Source organism: Terrapene carolina, unplaced genomic scaffold, assembly GCF_002925995.2.
Source record: "Terrapene carolina triunguis isolate 2854851 unplaced genomic scaffold, T_m_triunguis-2.0 Scaffold234, whole genome shotgun sequence".
Lineage (NCBI taxonomy): Eukaryota > Metazoa > Chordata > Testudines > Emydidae > Terrapene > Terrapene triunguis.
In genome coordinates, this window is record NW_020664585.1 from 8761476 (window position 1) to 8781156 (window position 19681).

General features: G+C 47.5%; 1 protein-coding gene across 1 annotated transcript in view; it reads right to left on the reverse strand.

Moving 5' to 3' along the window:
- The window catches only part of NCOR2 (nuclear receptor corepressor 2), a 392352-nt gene that overhangs the window by 272025 nt on the left and 100646 nt on the right, over positions 1 to 19681 (reverse strand). Inside the window, exon 2 of the mRNA XM_024196814.3 lies at positions 11745 to 11958. Coding sequence (XP_024052582.2) covers positions 11745 to 11849 — 105 coding nt within the window. The 5' untranslated portion in view covers positions 11850 to 11958. The remainder of the gene's footprint in view (positions 1 to 11744; positions 11959 to 19681) is intronic.

The following is a 19681-nucleotide window of genomic DNA, read 5'->3' on the forward strand; positions in this document are numbered from 1 at the left end:
CACACACACACACACACACACACACACACACACACACACACACACACACACACACACACACACAAAATCTTCTGCGTGGGGTATATGCAGAGAGATCATAACTGAATCTACGCTGCATGGCATGATCTGCTTGTCTACATGCTTCCGGTCCTCCAGATACATCCCAGAACACAGCCCCATAGTTACTGTCAGAGCACGTAGGAAGGAACCGCTCCACTGGTTTTGGAGACGAGCAAGACTGGGCTGAATTTTGCCCCACGCTTCTCGTAAGTCGCAAGCAGTCAGGGTCAGGCCCCAACCTATAGCACCTTGCCAGGTAACTGACCCACTGAGTCATTTCTCCTCTCCTTCGAATGTAGCTCCAAAGGTAAGCATGGCTCGTTGGCGATTTCATTCCTTGTTTGTGCACCAGTATCAACCAGGGTAGCACAGCTCTTGGCACGCTATTTGCTCACTACCAGCTGCTGTTCAGCAAGCAGAGGAAACACAAGGACCCAAAACATGATCACTCCAAGTTTCTACATCAATAGTAGCTTTAAAAAAAAAAACCTACCATTTTGCGACCAAAAGGAAGTGTTTAATGTGGCATTCCCCATCAAGCAACAGCTATCTTACCCCCTTCAAATGCTGGCATCAGGCTGCCAGCCATATGCAGGTCTGGAAATTGGGCAGAGACACACTGCATCCAAAGGTTATTATTTAGGTCAAGTTCAGGAACGAACAACTCGATTGCATCCTTTCTGTTACAGCAGGGACAGGGAATAGGGAATTGAAAACATTCTACAGTACAGAAGAGCTCAAAGATTCATTCTAAAAATGAATCCCTCAGTGGCTCACACTATGACTGGGGTCAAGTATCAGAGGGGTAGCCGTGTTAGTTTGGATCTGTAAAAAGCAACAGAGTCTCCTGTGGCACCTTTAAGACTAACAGATGTATTGGAGCATAAGCTTTCGTGGGTGAATGCCCACTTCGTCGGTGCCACAGGACTCTCTGTTGCTTTTTACTATGACTGGGCTCGCCTTATCACCTATCACTTTTCACTCTAATCAAGGGAGATGCTGATTACTGTCTGTGGATGTCTTTCTGCAGTGAGTTAGGGGCAATCTGTTGCGTTATAAAGGCAGTCCACACTGGAGTTGCTATATCGCTAGACTCAGCTGGCTTCTTCTGTAATGATTCACTGTTCTGGGGACCAGAGAAAACACCTGCAATTGATTACGCAGAAACAAAAGGAAGCTATTGATCAAACAGAGCAACCCAATCCGGCACCGCCCGCCCTCCAGCCATTTGAATATCCAACCGAGAGAGATTAGAGATACAAGAAAAATAAAGCAACAACAACTCCTCCATACTCAAGTATGCTGTTTGAGATAAGGTGAGTAATAAAAACTTGGCTGAATTAGCACAGTGTTATCTTGTCTACAGGGATGCAACATGTGCTTCAGACAACATCCTTATTGTTCCAGTAGAATCTCCCAGCCATCAATCTCCCAAACATTGCTGGCTCGGCCTTTTGTTTCAGAAGGTGATCACACTCCACGTGGCCTGCTCTTGGAAAGGCATTCGTTTTTGTTGCCATCTCTACACTGAGACTGCATCTGTTCCTCCCAGTGAGCTGTGAATTTCGGTGGTGTTTTTCCTGGCCATGCTGAATATGCCAGACACTGAAAAGAACCAATGTCACGGGGAATAGCGCTCTGTTTTTCTGACTTCACCGTCATCTGACCAGTGGGTCCCTGTAACTAGCGGCAGCCGCTCGGACACCTGCTGCCAGATTCGAGCAGCCGGTCCTCAGGCAGATGGCAGACACAACCAGAGAGGTGTCTGCAAAACAAACAATTTAGGACTTCACTTCTTTGGAGCTTCTCCAGCAGAAATGTTTGTCCAGAGCACTGTGGGGCCCTGCGCTCCCTTCCCCATCCCTGAGTCATACCCAACCACAATTAAAACAGAGCCGTTTGCTGGGGATTTCCATCTCTTGTCCACCAGAATCATCCAGTAAAATCCCCCCAAAGCTTGGAACTCAGTTTTCCAGCATCACTTGTGGTCACATGCTAACCACAACTCTCAAGCTACCTCCACACCCTTGAATCCCATTCCTTTAATGCACCCAAGCTCCTCACCTCAACTTCGGGGGCCTCATCTAATCTTTCCCCTTCCCAAATCTCTTCTGCAATTTAAGCACCTCTGCTCTAAATTTCTGACTCCCCACCTCACTCCTACTCTTCCCTCCTATCACCTCCTCCTCCTCTCAGCTCCGGGTTTTCTAGCAAGCTGTCTGTATGCTAGGAACCAGTTCCTTAGTCTTGTCTGCCAAGAAACCCCCAATCCTCTCTCTTCCTTACACCCATTTCTTCCAGGAGCCTTCCTACCCATTTTCTTTATAGAAATCCTCCCCACGGCTCCTTTATCTGTGCCGCTGTCCCATCACTGGTCTTTATTACCACCACCTATTACTTCCATTCTAGAGGCCCCAGCCAAGATCTCCATTCTGTTGGCATCATTTACACACACAAATTGTTGGGGCATGGCCCATCTACATAGACTGGACAAACGGTGGAAAAAGGAAGGATTACTATCCTGGGAAACGAGGCACAGAGATATTAAGGGTAACATTTTCCAAAGCACCTGAGAGATTCATGGGGTTAAACCCCATTTTGAAAAGTGACTTGGGCACTTAGGAGCCTATGTCCCATTGACGTTCAGATCTCCTGAATCCCAGGTCGGTGCCTCAACCACAAGACTGTGCTTCTACCTTGCTTGTCTTCCACTGCAAGCTCTTCAGAGAAAGGTCCATGCTTTAATCTATATTCTGCACATTTGCAGTGCTACATAACTCCATAGTCCTCTTTCAGAGAGTTTCCATCCATTCTCCCACTTTCTTCTCTTCCCCAGATCCCGGTCTCAGAGCTGTTTGATGGCTCTGCCTTCCAAACACAACGAATGAAGCCATTTCCTCTCTGTGATGCTGCATGCCTATCATTTGCAGTTTCCATTGTCCGGCACCACGTTGATAAAGCCAGCCGTCGGGCAGTCGTCACCGCCAACTGAAGCTCCTGGCGTACTTAAGCCAAAAAGCACCACATCTCCTGGCTTAGGGGTAAAGCGCTGTCAGGTAGAACCCTGGGCTCCACTGCCACGGTGGCTTCCTGGAATGGCAGAGTATGGCCGTCACAAGCTGGGCTGGGAGAAGAGGGACATTCCCCTCAATGGAAATTCCTTTAGCCAATTAAGGAACGGGGCTGAAGAGATCCAAAAAGAATCCCATCCAGTCGCCACTGACGATGGCTGTACCAAGGGTTCTATTATGATGGAACAGAAGGAAGAGGAGGGAAAACAGGTGATTTTCAGAGCTCCAACAGGATCATTTGAAGGTCCTCATTACAAAGTATTATTTCCTTGGATAGATTTACTGTGTTGTTGTGATTAACCCATGTGATGTTTTTAAATGCAAGGACGCATCCCACAGGCGTACAAATCAAATTCAAAAGCCCCACTGAAGTGTAGATTCCTGGCTAGGAAGCAAAAAAGTGGAAATTTGCCACAGCTCCATCTGTTTAAAAAAAATGTACCAGGGAAAATGCATTGTGAATCCTGAGTGTTGGAAGCTAAGTCTTTCCTGGCAAGGGGAAAGAATCCAGAGCTGGGAATCAGGGGTACTTCTTGCTCTGCTTTCAAGCTATCCCAACCCAAAACATCAATCAATTAATCAAGCCACCACTGTACAGTTCAGAGCTCACATAATGCATCATCAGACATTTAAAGCCACTTTTCCAGTCCAGAGAGATGATTTGAGTTCTTGAGTAAGCAGCTGAATCAAAGTTGCCATTTCAGTTCCACGGTTTTGGTTTTTAAAAAAATTTTCAGATCAGTCTTCAAACGCCAATAAAGCATCAGGCAAGGGATCACGGAAAGTACTCTGAGATGACAATATCTCATGTGAAATTTGAACAGTCTCCAACCCTGCTGTGCAGCTGGTACTAGGCATCTCTTTGCTTTTGGGGATTGCTAGGATGGGGACGGAGGGAGCTTTGAGCAGCCCACGGGCAGGTTGGTGTTTGATGCTCTAATGTCTTCAGTTTGCAACAGAAGTATAAATTAATACAGACAAGCATTGTGGGTCTAGAGATAAAATTATTCACTGCCTCTCCACGAATCAGTAATACCAATAGCACCTTAAATTTATCAAGCACTTTTCATACGGACTCATCTCAAAGCGATTTTTATATATGGATCATTTCACTCACCTCTAAAATGTAGCCATCTATAGCAACCCTGCCACACTGGTAACATACATTCCTATGCAACAGTTTTTCAGGATAGGCCATCTGGGTTAACTTGCCCAGTTCAAAACTACTGGGAGAACTTTAGGTAGGAAGAACATAATTACCCTAGTTGGATTTTGGTCAGGACACCAAGATTAACACCCTTGCTGTTGGGAGACGTGCCAGGGGATCTTTAATGATCACGAGAGGTCAGGACCTCGCAGTTTTATGCCTCCTCAGTGAAGAGAACCTCCAGCATCAAGATGTCCTTATAACCTTGCACTGGGGCACTGATTCAGTATTAACTCTGAGCAGCACCCCCTGCTATGTCACCCACTACAACATCTGAATGGCTCTCAGGCTGATCCTGGCTAGCTTAGGAGATCTGATATAGAAATACTCTAAGGCAGGGATAATTGATTATTTTTTGTCACGGTCCAAATTTCTTGGTCATGGCATATAGTCAAGCCCGGACTCCAGAGAAAATAATAAAAAAAATAATTATTATAAGTAGTAAATAAAAAGATGTGGGGGTTCATTCAAAAGCGTATGGCAGTCCGGTTTTGGTCTGTGGCCTGCCTATCGATTAACCCCTGCTCTAAGGGGATATTGCTACCACATGAGCCAGTTTATGAAGCAGATTGTCCAAATACAGCCTCCCTTAAAGATTAATGAGAGTCAGATTGATCAAGATTGTGTTGATGGATTTGCCAACGACAATGAAGGATACATACCAAAACAAACCGTTCTGTTTAGTTTGGTTGTACAGTAATCTATTATAACTGCCTTTAGTAATGCGGATGAAATTAACACTTGAGATGAACCTTTTTTTTTTTTTGATCCATGCTAACAGGTTTTTCAATTTGGAAGCTTAAAGCCAATGGAAGAACCAGAAGAGCTCACGACTTTCCCAGCCGTGTTTCGATGTCTACGCAAGTAACGAAACGCTGACAGACCAACATCATCATCATCATCATGGCCAAAAACTTTCTTTTACGACGGGTTCGACACGCACTGAAGCAACAACTTGTAATTCGCATTCTTAGCTATTTTGGTGCAACTCCGGGTGTGGACACTTATTTCAGATTTTGAGTGTCCTATTGTGATTTAACTTAAAATCAGTAAAAAAAAAAAATAATAATAATAAAATAAATTGCAACTTCAGTCAAAATAGGGCACTCTTAATCCAAAATAAGAGTGTACACACCCAGATTCGCACCGAAATAGCTAGCAATGAGAATTACAGCCAAGCTTGTTGTTTCGGACAAAGGTGTGCATAGACCAGGGGTCCTCAACGCGGTGCCTGAAATGCCGCTGAGAAGCAGTGTCATCCAGAGGCGGCGACGCCGAAATGCTGCCAATTTTCAGCGGCATTTCGGCGGCGACGCCTCTGGATGACGCTGCTTCTCGGCGGCATTTCGGCAGCGACGCCTATTGACGTTGCTGCTTTTCGGCGGCATTTCGACGGATGCTCGTCTGCCGCCACGGTCCTCTGTGGTTGGGGACCACTGGCATAGACCAACCTGTAGACTTTTTGATTTGTTACATTACATTCCTTTTCAGCAGGGAAGCAGTTAGGTGGGGACTGCAATGATTAATTCCCCATTTAACTTCTCTGATCCTCTCCAACTATTTATATCAACATGCTGGCATATACTTACCAATCCCCTTGATTTTGCTTGATTGGGTGTGAAGATAACTTCCAACAGTCTGCTAAACTGGCAGGTCAGCGCTGAATGAGCGCCATGTCTAAAGGACATCTCTGGGATAAATTCATAGATGCCAAGGCCAGGAGGGACCATTGTGATCACCTAGTCGGACCTCCTGTATAACATAGGCCATGAAACTTCCCCAAAATAAGATGGTCTCAGACCCTAAGGAACAGGCACTTGTAGCGAGGGAGTTGTTGATTAAGAAGCTAATGGGCTAGTTCCCTAGAGATACAGCACAGTGGTTCTAGAACGCTAGCCTCACAAAGGGTGAACTTCAGCAAGGGGTAAACACGTGATGTGCTCAGCCGCTGAGCAGAGGGTCATGGACCAGATCCTGCACTTACTAAAGTCAACAGGAGTTTTGCCACTGACTTTGCTAGGTGCAAAAAAATCAAGCCCATATCAGCGTTATATATTATTGTTTTGCGGTGGTGCCCAGGGGCCCCAGCGATGGATCAGGAACCCATTGTGCTAAGCACTGTACAAACACAGAACAAAAAGAGCTTACAATCGAAGTGTAGAACAGACGGAGACAGACAGATGGGGGAGCACAAGGAAACAAGACGCTATCGGTCAGCATGATAGGCTGTGTTCTCAACACACCAGGAGCCTAACCATTGCCAAGTTTTGTAGGCATCACGTGGCAAAGGAGAGTCATCAGCTAGCAACTCTTGCGAGGGCTAACTTCCCACGCACCCACGCGAAGTTAAAATCTCCATAAAGTAAACCAATGTGCAACGCTGGGGCCGCTTGATATTTCCTGCTGATGCCTGAAACAACAGACCGTGTCTCTCAGAATGCCTAAGCCTCCCCTCTGCTAGTCCTACCATGCAGGTTCTCCCACTCCTGCCCGGGTCATAGTCATTCGTACAGCATTGAAACGGCAGGGCACGAGCTGGTGAATTATGACGATTAAGGAGGACACCACAGGAAATTTGATATATGAATGGGGGGAACCCTTCCCACCCCATTGCCTACAGATTACTTGGGGCTTAACAGTGAAGGATGGAGGCAAGGCTATAAAAGGAAATTTGCCAGAAACTGGGACTGGATGACAGGGGATGGACCACTCAAATTGCCTTCTTCTGTTCATTCCCTCTGAAGCATCTGGCACCAGCCACTGTCAGAAGACAGGATACTGGACTAGGTGGACCATTGCTCTCACTCAGCAGGGCCGTTCTTATGTTCTAATTGATCTGTTTACAGAAAATCTCTGCGGGTTGATGGAAAATGAAAACCGTTCATGTTAAGGTTTCCTTTGAGAGAGCAGGAGCTCATGACACATTAGAAGGTTAAGCATACAAGTAATCTGCATTTTCACCTTTAGCGAAAGGTCACAGAATGTTCAATAAGCAATCCCTCCGTCCAGGAGCTGGGCGAGACAGCAATTGACAAGACAGCCACATATTATGCGGCTCCAGCTAATCATTAATGTGGAAAATGCTCTGCTGTCCCCTTTCACTTGGTCCACGATGATTCAGTGCACTTGGGAGCCAAGGGGGGGAACCGTTCACACAGCTGTTTTCAGATCATCACCATTGCCGAATTTGGCCTTAAAAAAGGCATGGCTTTTGCTGTTCCCATTAAGAGCACCCACACTTCTACAGAGATTGCATATAATTTATTTTAAATAAAGCAGAAGTGAGCTATACAGGGATGGTATAACATACCAGACCAGTGGGGTTCACCGAGCATCCGGTCTCTCTGACAGTGGTCAGATACTTCCCAGGAAGGTGAAAGAAACTCAAGTGCGCTATGATAGAATAACCTACCTACCTATACAGGGAATTTCTTCTTAACCCCATGTATTAGAGGTTAGTTTATACTCTGAAGCATGAGGATTTATGTCTCTTCCAAATTTGGGGGGGGGAGAGGTTGGCAGGCAGGGGGCTGTTCCTTTTTCTTAAATCCTTACTAAGGAAGCTCTGCATGTTCTCATTAGACATATAAATGTCCAGTCCTCTTTCAAATTCCCAACTCATGGTCTTAATGAGTTCCATAAGTTATCCATAAAATATGTAGCTTTTTTTTTTTAATTTGAAGTCCTCTGCCTTTCTGTTTTTGTGCCCTTGTTTTTGCATCATGAGAAAGGCAAATAGAAGTTCCACATTTACCTTCTCTGTACCACCCATTGTTTGGCAAGTTTTTATCATGTCCCCTCTTATTTGCCTCCTTTTTAAAGGGAACAGCCGCAATGTTTCAAATCTCTCTTCCTGTGGAAGTTTCTCTGAGCCTCAAACAATTTTAAGGCTAATTTCTGAACCCCCCCACTGTTTCTACAAGGCTGTTTTCAACAGCAGATGTGGGGTCAAGGTGTGTGACTGCAGGACCACCGACAGACAGACAAACCTATGGATTGACTTGTATTAAGGTCACACCTAGACATCCGAGCACCGTAGTGCTAAACACCGTACAAATGAACAGTCCCTACCAACGTAATCAAAAATATCCTGCAGGCGGACTAAGCAGTCATGAATTTACCTAGGGCTAGGACCCTGTTCTTGCAAAATATGTCCTAGGACGTAGCAAACCTGAATCAAAATATCATTAAAAGCGGACGCTTATTAGCACCCTCTCCTTCCAAACTAGTTCCTATTACACAGCCAGCCCATGACAAAAGTGACCTGACCGAGACATGCAAGCAAGCTCCACGCTGGGATTAGTACGACACTGCAAGGCAACTTCAAAAGCAATCAACTGCATCTTCCCTCCCCAATAGTCCCCACCAGAGAGGAGCTCTGTCCCTACCGCCACGGTCAGGTGCCAGCTCTGCCAAGTAAGAGATGTACATTTGCAGAGCACAAGGAGATCACACAGGGAGAGGTTTCTGAGAAATGCCCCACCCTCCACCTTGTTAAGGGAGACAAGGTAGCTTTGATGGGACCACGGTGAAGGCTGCGTGGGTGGGAAGAGGGGGAAAGACTGCTCTGTTTTCACTAAGTAGGAGATGATCCTTTTGGGTTCCCATCTGCAGCCTCAAACAAGGCCTCTCCAGCTCCTAAACACCTCAGCGGTATCACATAACTCTGGAAGATTTAATGCGGCTGTAAAAATAGCCTTTAGAAGCTGCGCCAGCAAACCGCTCCAACCTTAACTCAGCGAAATAAAAACAGCATTCACGCCAGCCAGCGAGGAAGGGCAGGCTGGAAAAAAATCTAGCACTCATGTTTCAACTTGCATCCAACACAACTGGTTGGTTTCACTTTATTAGATGGTGCCACAAAAGGGAAAGCAAAGCTGGTTTGGAAGATATAAGAAGTCGAACCCACAGCCCTGAGCATTCGCTCATTTCTGGGGGTCACCCTCAAAGTGGACTCTTTTTAAAGGCTCTGAAATTATTGCAAACCTGGCATGCTTCTCTGCCCCCCCACCCCCACGCCCCCTTCAGCCTCCACCCCCATGTCTAGTTTCAGATCAGGACAGAATTTGCCCCTTCACTCCAATGCACACAGCATCCTTGTGAAACGGCGCTGTGCTGGGGCGTATAAACCGCATGCTGCCACAGCCAATAAGGGGTCCAGAGACAGAGTAGCTCCTACCCCATCTGTGGCTAATCGGTTGATCAGCAAAGGTTAGGATGAGGAGCTGCAGCCCAGGCAGAAGTGCGCCTGAGCCTGCCAGCCAGGTTGATGACCACCCCGCATCAGCGGCAAATTGGCAGAAAGCCGCCCCACGAGCAGGACCCAAAATTCCCCCTGCAGACTGGGGTGAGACTGCGGGGGGGTGGGGAAGAGACCCCCCACCAGCCAAGAGGGTTTCCCTTCTCCTGCTCTCCTCCAGCTACAGTGAGACTTGGCACTAGGGTGCTCCCAAGCCGGGGAGGAATACCCGCAAATATTTGAGGAGGGTGGGAGCTGAGCTGGAAGGCTAAGAGCACCAGCTCGTCAAGGCCCAGTGTACTTTCCAGGGGCCAGCAGGGAGGTGAGAGCGCCGAGCCCCTCACGTGCCCCACACGGCGTGCGCGGAAGGGAAAACCGTGTCAAGACTCACACGTGTCTCTCGGTTACCTAGGACGAAAAGCCTCCTTGTGGAATGTAAACGAGGGCAGGAAAAAGGCCCCAAGCAACCCATACGAGCAAAGAAACGGAGCCGAAAGCCCATCCCTTCCCCCCACCTTACTTGGCTTTCTACCGCAGGGCTTCCCCGACTCCCACCCCCTCCCAGACACTCCCATGGGTGCTGTGCTACTGAGTGGGGGAAGAATAGAATTTCAGCCTCGCAGCAACATTTCCTGGATTTGGAGGCTTTCGAGTCAGGCCTGTCACACGATCACAACGGGGATTTTGCAGTTCAATAGGATTCCCTGTTACAAAGCTAACCCTGAAACGAGGTCACCTCGTCCCGCCGGCAGTAAAACACGTTATAAACGCCTTCGTAACTGTGGTCAACTTGCTATGACTCACCAAGGTGCTGGCTCCAAAGAGCACCCTGACAAGTACGTTCTACGCTCCGACACCTAATAAGATTCGTTCAAGCAGCTTGTGCCGATGGAAGCTGTTCCACTATGGAAAGTCTCTTCCATTTCGATCTTAAATCTCAAACATTCAAAGATCCGGGAGGAGCGAGCCAGGGTAGGGGTAACAGTACAGAGCAGCGGGATTTGGACGGGTTAACCCTTCCTAGCTCTGAGTCATCAAATAGAAGCGCTGTCTTGCATGGCTTCTGGATAATAGGATTAGGGAAAACAGCTTTGCTAGCAAACACCACTAAGGAAGGACAACTGATTCACATGCAAACAGCTTCTTCGGGACAAAGCCTAGATTCTCCCACACTCCCTCACCACTCTGGGCTGAGCCCAAAAACCCAGCCTGCTTCCCTCTGTGTCAGACATGGCTATCCCAGATGACTTTCCAATCCTCCGGAGTGCCCCATGAGGGCAAGTGAGTGTTTTGGAGTGACTGGGCAGTGCGGCCCAGTGGCTAGAGCAGGGGGGACTCAGAGCCAGGAGTCCAGACTTTGATCCTTGAGTACATTCCTTGCCTCAGTTTATTTCCCAGTCTAACAGAAGACAAGACCTTTCATCTACAGGAGAAGAGAAAAACTTAAGAGCTGGGGGGGGGGAGTTATTAAAAAAAAAAAAAAAAAAAGCACGGATTCCCCTCTCTTTCACCAACACAATATGCAACCTCCTCCCCAAGCCAGAAGCCCTACAAAGAGAGGGGGTCTCAGCTACCTGACTGAAAAGCAAACAGTAGGTTTATTAGATGCCGGCCCCCTTGGCATGGCTGCCTGCCTGCCCTGGGGGAAATCACAAGAGTTCTCAAACAAACGTGAGCGCGGAGGGTCAGGCTTGCTGGGAAGCGATACGTTGGCATTCAGGGAAGGATGCCAGCCACCTCATGATTCAGCACACACTGTAAAAGCCGAGCCAGAAAGGGACAGAGGCAGAGTCCTTGAACTCCACACATGCGGTTAACCGCACTTCCCCTCCACTCCCAACGCCCGCTCGTGTTCCTTTAACCCATTGTGTTCTCTCTGGGACAACAAGCGACCCACCAAGCTTCTGAGAGTACAGCCATGAACTGGAGCCCTGAGCAGCACTGAGGCAGGTGGCGAAGGGGAGAAGTTATAGCCACCCTGAGGATGGAGAAGAGAGAGAAAAGATGGGAGAGGAAAGAAGAAATCCCATTAGCAGAGACGGAAGTGGGCTTCAATTCTCTTCGACACCCCACGTCAGCGGAAGCCATTAAATCCAAATCACTGTCCCTGACAACAGGGCCACGCAATCCTACGCCTGTCCCGAAGGAAGCAAGAGGTCTGCCTTACCGCATGTGTCCGACTGATCTGAACAGGATAGGACATGGCGTGAGGGGGATAGCGTGGCTCGGTGGCTCGCCAGTTCTGCGTCACGGGCTGAGTAGATCCAGACATGGCAAAGAAGCAGATGGGAGGTTCGTCTCCTTTGAATCTCCGTCTCGAAGAACTAGGAAATCCAAAAGCTCCTCTTCATTATGCGCCTGTTGGCCACGTCACCCTACAACTGCAAGGAAACAGGAAAGCAGAAGATTAAAACTTGCTCAAACCACAGTCCAGCTAAACAACAAAGTCAAGCCACAAATGGTTTCTAAAACCTCACTGCCTTATATTTTCTTAAAAGGACTTTTCTTCACATCAGAGCAGGACTGCCTTGTTCCTTTAACGAAGGAACATTCCAACCGTACGAAAGCCCAAATAAGAGTTTATTTTTATTGATTTATCCATAGGCATTTCCACTGAGCACATCACCGTGGTACGCAGCACCTGACAAAATATTAACAAGGTACAACGCTGATCCTGCAAACAGACCCATGCAGTCAGCTTGCTTGGGTTTCATTGACTATAACCACATTCTGCCTGCATGGATCAGGGTCTACGTCTCAAAACATCCAAGTACGGGTGAGACGTGACCTGCTCCGACTGGTGGAGACTGAAGTGTTAACTACTTCATTCCCAGCAGGAGGCAGCCACTGTAAAATAGGTGTAAATGGGCTGAAAGGAACTGAAAATGGAGGCTGAACTGTCAAGAAAAGTCTATGGGGAACTGGTGGGAACCCTTTGAGTCATTTCAAACTTGACTGGGAAAACGCTGGAGAACATGTTTTGTTCATGAGCCATTGGGAGATGTACAAGATGACATCGTCATTCCCACCTCTCAAGTCCATCCTCACTCTCAGCCTTCAAATCCCCCGTTAAAACTCACTCACTTCTTTCACTGCCTCCACTCTAGCACCATCCCGATCATCCATTTAAAAAAACTAGGATTTCAAGCTCCAGCTTTATTTGTTGTTACCCATAAAAATGTAAAATAGTAAACGGTTGAACAGTTAACTGGTAAGCATTAATCTTATCGGTTAACCCAGCCTAACCGTTAACCCCCAGCCCTGGGTGGGCCGAAGGAGCCCCAGCCAGCCACCACCAGCCGCAGTCCCGGGCCATGCCGGCCGACTGACCCAAGCAGCCGGCCAGGCAGAACAGCAGCCCTGGGCCAGACCGGCTGACCCCAGGAGCAACCCCAGCCCCACCCCCCTCCCTTTAATCGGTTAACTGGGTAAACGATACAACTTTAATCATTTAACCGGTTAACTTTTTAAACGATATTTACATCCCTAGTTACCCATAGCTCACACTCACACTTTTCTTTCCACATGCTTCTTTGGATGCCATCATCCTGTTTGTGTCCATCAGATATAAGCCCTGATGCTGCAAACACTTCTCCCATGGGCGCACCCCTACGGAAGGGAGGCATCCCAGAGAACTCCACAGCAGCTCTTAGATTCGTGTCTGCAGGAAGGCCATGTCTTTCATTCTCTTTTAAAGCGCTTCACAAACAATGGTGCTATGTAAACATTACATGAACACCACACACCTTTGATCTAAGTCACTGGTACCCGTATCAAATACCAGGGAATCCACCACAGCACAGGGTGTATTTTCACAAGCATTCCAGTCACCCACCTCTTGAACGGAATCTCAGATGTTCCACTTCCTTTTTCAGCCACAATGAAAAAAACCCAACGAGTGAGAGAGTCCCCCCCACCCCCACCCGAAAAAGAGAGATTGACAAGTTGTTGATTTTTATAGTCACTTTAAGCGGTTTGCTTGGAGAGGTTTGTAAGCCCCGCTTTGTCAGGATTTCAACTCAAAGTAACTAATGTCTTAATGCTGCCCCCTATTACCGGCCGTTTAAGAGGCATTAAGCATTATTCCCGTATTAACTGTTCATTATACAAAGCATAAATTTCCACCAGTGCCTGGATTCAGCAAACGCTGCCATTGCAACGGTGAACCCTTTACGTGCAGAACTGCTGTTCAGTTACGTGCAAGAGAAATCCAAGTGTTATTCCAGCCCACCTCCGCACATACTAACCCCTCACCCAAAGCTACCTGGGTCTCAGTTGGGGTATTCATTTGTGCCTAGGGTTTTGAGAGTCGATCCCTGTCACCAACACACAGGGAGCAGCACAGAACATTGACACTACTGTACATTGCAGCTCAGCCCCTTTCAAACCGCTCCTGGCCACTGCTAGAGACAAGAGCACCGCATGCCCAACCCAGGGTCCGTTTCAACCGACACAGCAGTTAGCGTGCACCAAAAAAAAAGGAATAAAAGCAGTGGGGAGAAGGGGAGAGAAGAGAGGAAGTTGCTTTTTCTCCTTGGGACCGCAGATCGGCCCCGACAATAAACCGCTTTGCTATCTGCTGCAGGCAGATACGACGAGGTCACGGGAATGCCTCTGCCTCGTTTGTTTGCCCATTTCCAGGCATCCTTCACAAATGCATGCCAGTTGGGGCTGACCTCAAAACAGCCAGTGACCACCAGTGTGCTGGATGCTGCACTGAGCAAACTGCCTCGCTGGCTAGAAGCGCCCGACATTCCCGCTGTCACCACAACGGTGAGTCGCAGAAAGAATCTGCTGCCAAGAATCAATGGCCAAGCGATGACTAGATGGGGGGGGGGGGAGAGGACACGTTCTTACAGGTCAGCGTTGCTATGAACGATAATCATCTGCAGCCCTCAGAGGTCCTCCGAACCCCCTTAATAAGTGGGTATTCTACAGTAACCTGGGGGGAAGGGGGAGAACAAGCGCACAGAAAGTTGCCACGGTCCCACGGAAATGCAGAATCAGGAAGAGAAGCCAGGAGCCTTGACTGCCAAGTGCCCTGCTCTAACTGGTGAAGAACAGCTTCCCCTGCACACCTGCTGCTCACTAACTCACTGCAAGGGGGGCTAGTTCCCTTCTCCCCCCAGCATCCTGGTGCACTCACAGAAGAAAAAGTTGACCTGCAATCCTTGTCTTATGAAGGCATCTGGAGCCTTAAATTCCCACCCCTCCCACACAAAGGGAGACAATTTTACTGTCCAGGAACTCAATGCTATTCAATGGAACTCACCCTGCAGGGCAGGAAAACCCCTGCAGACCAAGGGGGAATTTTAAAGCACCCGAATGGCAGCAGTCATTTATTTATACTTCCATTCTGACTAACTTCCCCTTGCTGTTCCGACTGGATGCCACGCTAGTTTTCACTCCCTGTCCTAATCTAATATGCAGTGTTCCTGCTGTGCTGTTCCTTCACCCACCACTGAAACGCAGCAACCTCTAAGGCAGAAGGAATTCCTTGCATGGGTGCATATGGGTGGCCACATTTTGCCCCATTCAGACCTGGGCAACCCCCATGGACTTCACTGGGCTTGCCAGGATGTACCCCCAGAAGAGTTCATAAAGCTTGTTGGGATAAAGGTCCCCATAGAAATTTAAGATCCTTTCCTAGCAACTGATTCAAACTCAGTCATCTATGTTTGCAGCCTCCAAAGAGTTAATACAGACAAATGCATTGCAAGCTTCAGGGGGCCTTGTGCCCGTTAGTGGCTTTCAGTAGCTTTGAGTGAAACAGTTGAATTAAGTGTTTCACTCAAAGCTACGCTGGCACAACAGGTGGATTGCTCAATGCCATCACAGCTGCCTGCATTAAAAAGAAATGGGATGACTTTTTGCCAATCAGATCAAAAGTTTAAACCAACTTTAAAACTCAGCACCAACTGGGATGATGCAACGTGCTGGGTTTTAACACAACGCCCCAGTGATCACCCTTAAAAGCATTTCAAGTTTGCCTGTGCACTGTTACTTCCCTATACATTGTGTACTACGTACCTTGGGAAATTCATTGTTATGCTTTTGTGTTTGGGAGGGAATGCGTCGACCAACTGCCCTAGACTTGCATCTGAAGAAGCGAGGTTCTTACCCATGAAAGCTTATGCTCCCAATACTTCTGTTAGTCTTAAAGGTGCCACAGGACCCTCTGTTCCTTTTTTACAGATTCAGACTAACACGGCTACCCCTCTGATACTTGCCCTAGACAAAGGTATTAGCCTGCCTGAAGAGGGCAATGGAAGAACATTTAGGTATCACGTAAACAAAGAAACCGAGCTAACAAGCTGAGGAGGAAGCAGTTTAGTGAGCACACTGGGGGACAGCATCTGCACCATCAGATGGTCTTCCTGGCCCTTGAGACAAAGGCCATGGAGCTGGAAAACCTGAAGGCGAGCAAAAAGACATTCTAATAAAATATAAATAATATATGGAGATATACCTATCTCCTAGAACTGGAAGGGACCCTGAAAGGTCATTGAGTCCAGCCCCACCACCTTCACTAGCAGGGCCGAGTACTGATTTTGCCCCAGACCCCTAAGTGGCCCCCTCAAGGATTGAACTCATAACCCTTGGGTTTAACAGGCCAATGCTCAAACCACTGAGCTATCCCTCCCCCATCAATCATTTAGGGGACACAGAGAACAGTGTTCTCTGAGCCTGGGCATGGTGGATCCTCTTGGCCTGTAGGGCAGGAGAAACTGTTTTAGGCAATGCTATAGCTTGCTAGAAGTAAGTTTTTGGTCACTAGAAAGGAGGTTTTGTTTCGTCTGTAACCTTTTTCTGTCTCTGTTATCTCTGCTTAGTATCATGCAATCTCTGTTTTGTTAATAAACGTATTCTTAGTTTTACTCTAAAGCAGACCTGCATGCTGCTATACGGGGTACAGAGCGAGTCCCTAGCTAACCGAACAAGCTGGTGTGTACACTGCCTCTTTGGAGGCAGCAAACTTACTGTATCCAGTGGGAGGGACTGGGGAAGTGGGGTTCACCCCTTCCTAAGGCTGGTTAATGTTAAGGCAGGCAGAGTCTCGTGTCTGTTGGCCAGGCAGACAGACGGGGAGCAAACACACAGTTAAGCGGCAGCCCAGCTCTCACCGGCGGAGGCAAAGGAATAACAGTGGCTTACGGTTCAGGGCTCTCGGAGGAGTGTGTCACACACACCAAACGGCAGCAAAATGGAAAGGGAAATCAATTTACCCCCATGCAGCTAGCGTCCCAGCCTTTCAGACCAAACCATTAGATTATCGTTGTCTCTCCTGATTTTGACCCAGAGCAGACATTGTCTCACAAGAAAAGTATTTCTCTCCCTTACTTCCAGCCTCCATCAGGGACCATTTTAACAGCAGACTTGCAATAGCCATTAAGGCTTTAGGCTAGGATAGATTTACAACCTCTGATTAGAAACAGCGGAAAGTGGAAGTTTGCCACCACATCTGGCACAGGAGTATGACGGCAGAGCTACGCAGTGGGCAGCTTCAGGTTAAAGAGTCTCCCGCATCCATTTACATGCACCTGTTTGGCAGGATCAGCAGAATTATACCCCTGTTCTGACGCTTAAACTCCTTTTCGTTGTACGCAGGCCATGCGCCACTGCATTCGGAGGGCTGTGTGGAGATCCTCATGGCCGCAGGTGCATGGCAAAGAAGAGCCAGCTTTGATTACATCAGCGGTCCCCAAACTGTGGGGTGCGCCCTCCTAGGGGGGTGCAGCAGGGCCCAGGCCAGCCCTCACTGGGGGCAGGGAGGGAGTGCCACCCAGCCCCGCTTTGCCCCCCAACTCTGCTCTGGCCCCACCCCCAGCCAACTGCCCATTCCCACCGCAGCCCAGCCGCGGCCCCACTCCCAGCCCTGGCCCCACCTCCAGCCTCGGCTCCGTTCCCAGTCCGGCCCCAGGCTCCTCCCTCCCCCGCCGCGGGGGTATATTCCTGGCCCTGCTGCTGACACATTATGTGCATTTGGGTAAACCCGTTAATCGCTCTGTGCCTCGGTTTATCCATCCACAAGATGAGGCTAGTGAGACCCACCCACCTTACAGAGGGTGCCAATTTATTCACATTTGTAAATGTCTTTTGAGATTCTTTCAATTAAGGTGTGCTCCATAAGTTCTCAAACTGTTTAAAGCAAAGATGAACTGAAATAAGGATCACAGAATGCTCTGTTTCTTAAAAAACCTAAGAGTGCTCCCCTCACGGGAATCCGCACTCCCTACTATGAAACTACGTGGCCGTGTTTCCCAGCTGAACACAACATATAGTGGTCATACCTTCCACAGCCTGTAATGTCATTAGTGCAGTCATTGTACTTCTACATCCAGTGATCAAAACCAGATCTTGGACAGGTTAGAATCATGACTGATGTTTTCCTTTAAAGACTAGTGCATGAAGAAATAATTGAGGTACAATGAAGTGTGTTTAGAGAGGTTTCCAAAGAAACGCTTCATGATGAAATGATAATGGAGCTGTCTATTCAATATGTGCATGAAATTTCCTTGGAAGACAGTCAACATTATAGACAAAATATGTACGTGTAATGTAGCTACTCTATCCTTTGGATTGAAAAGCTGGCTGGCATAAACCTAGGGCTGTATGCACAGCAAAAAAGACCCAAACAAAGGTAACACAAAGAGTATAATAAACAAACATACATTCAACAGGAACAGAGCCTTGTGGGTTAAATATTAAAAAATCAAGGTTGACCAAAAGCTGCATATGATAGGCATGAAAAAGCATTGATTTTATCCATAAGGGGGCACATGCGGGGGTTTACCGACACGTTTTTCACTTTTAAAGGTATTTTTATTCATAGTCCCTAAGAGAAGAGTATGGAAAGTGAAAAGAACACCAGGTCTGGCCTCTGCGTTTGCCCATTTAATTGCCAAAAAAAGCTGAAGCCGACCTTCTCCCTTTGCAATACAGAACAAAGTAGTAATGGCAATACCACCACCTTCATCATGCGAGGGCCCTGCCGCAGTACAGAGCAATCACCATGGACAGACCCCAGAGCTTACTGCAAGCAAGGAGGATCGGAAGCCCCGATCCAGGACAGCTAAGTGACAGTATGATCTAGCGACCAAAGCATGGAACTAGGACCCAGGGGCTACTGACTATTAATTGTTCTGTGGCTTTACTTACAATCACCACATACCCTGCCATACTCAACATAAACACTGCAATATTATTTTTCTAAGGCATGGTGTTGTGGATCACTATTATAAAGTACTTTTGGGGTAGGGACAAGGACCGGGTAACTTATTTGACCTCTCCCAACTTCATTTCCTCATTGGTATAATGCAGTGGTTCTCAGCCAGGGGTACACCTACCCCTGGGGGTACGCGGAGGTCTTCCCGGGGGCACATCAACTCATCTTGTTGCCTAGTTTTACAACAGGCTACGTAAAAAGCACTAGCAAACTCAGTACAAACTAAAATTTCATAAAATGACTTGTTTATACTGCTCTATATACACTATACACTGAAATGGAAGTATGAGATTTATATTCCAATTGATTTATTTTATAATTATATGGTAAAAATGAGAAAGTAAGGCAATTTTTCAGTAACAGTGTGCTGTGACACTTTTGTATTTCTAGGTCTGATTTTGTAAGCAAGTAGTTTTTAAGTGAGGTGAAACTTGGGGGTACGCAACACAACTCAGACTCCTGAAAGGGGTACAGTAGTCTGGAAAGGTTGAGAGCCACTCCTGTAATGGGATAACATCACATTAACAGGACAATGTTAACAAAGGACTTTGAAGATGAACTGCATATCAGAGGCTGCCTCTCTCCCCATGCGCTATTGCCACAGCCATGGTCAAAAGAGATGCTCCATCTGGAGCACCAGTCAGTATAAAAGGGGAGGGAGCTATTGGCAGGGCATTCTCTTAGTGACGTGCCAGGGATGCTAAGGGACAAGTCTTGCGCTTTTAACTCATGCAAAAATCCCTTTGACTTCACAGGGTGTTTGGGAGGTTGAGATTTCGCCTTAAGAGACAACACCACAATGGCTAACTCAACTGGTACATCAGGAAATAAGAAAAAACAAACAAACAAACAAACAAACAAACTGCTGTGGGGCTTTC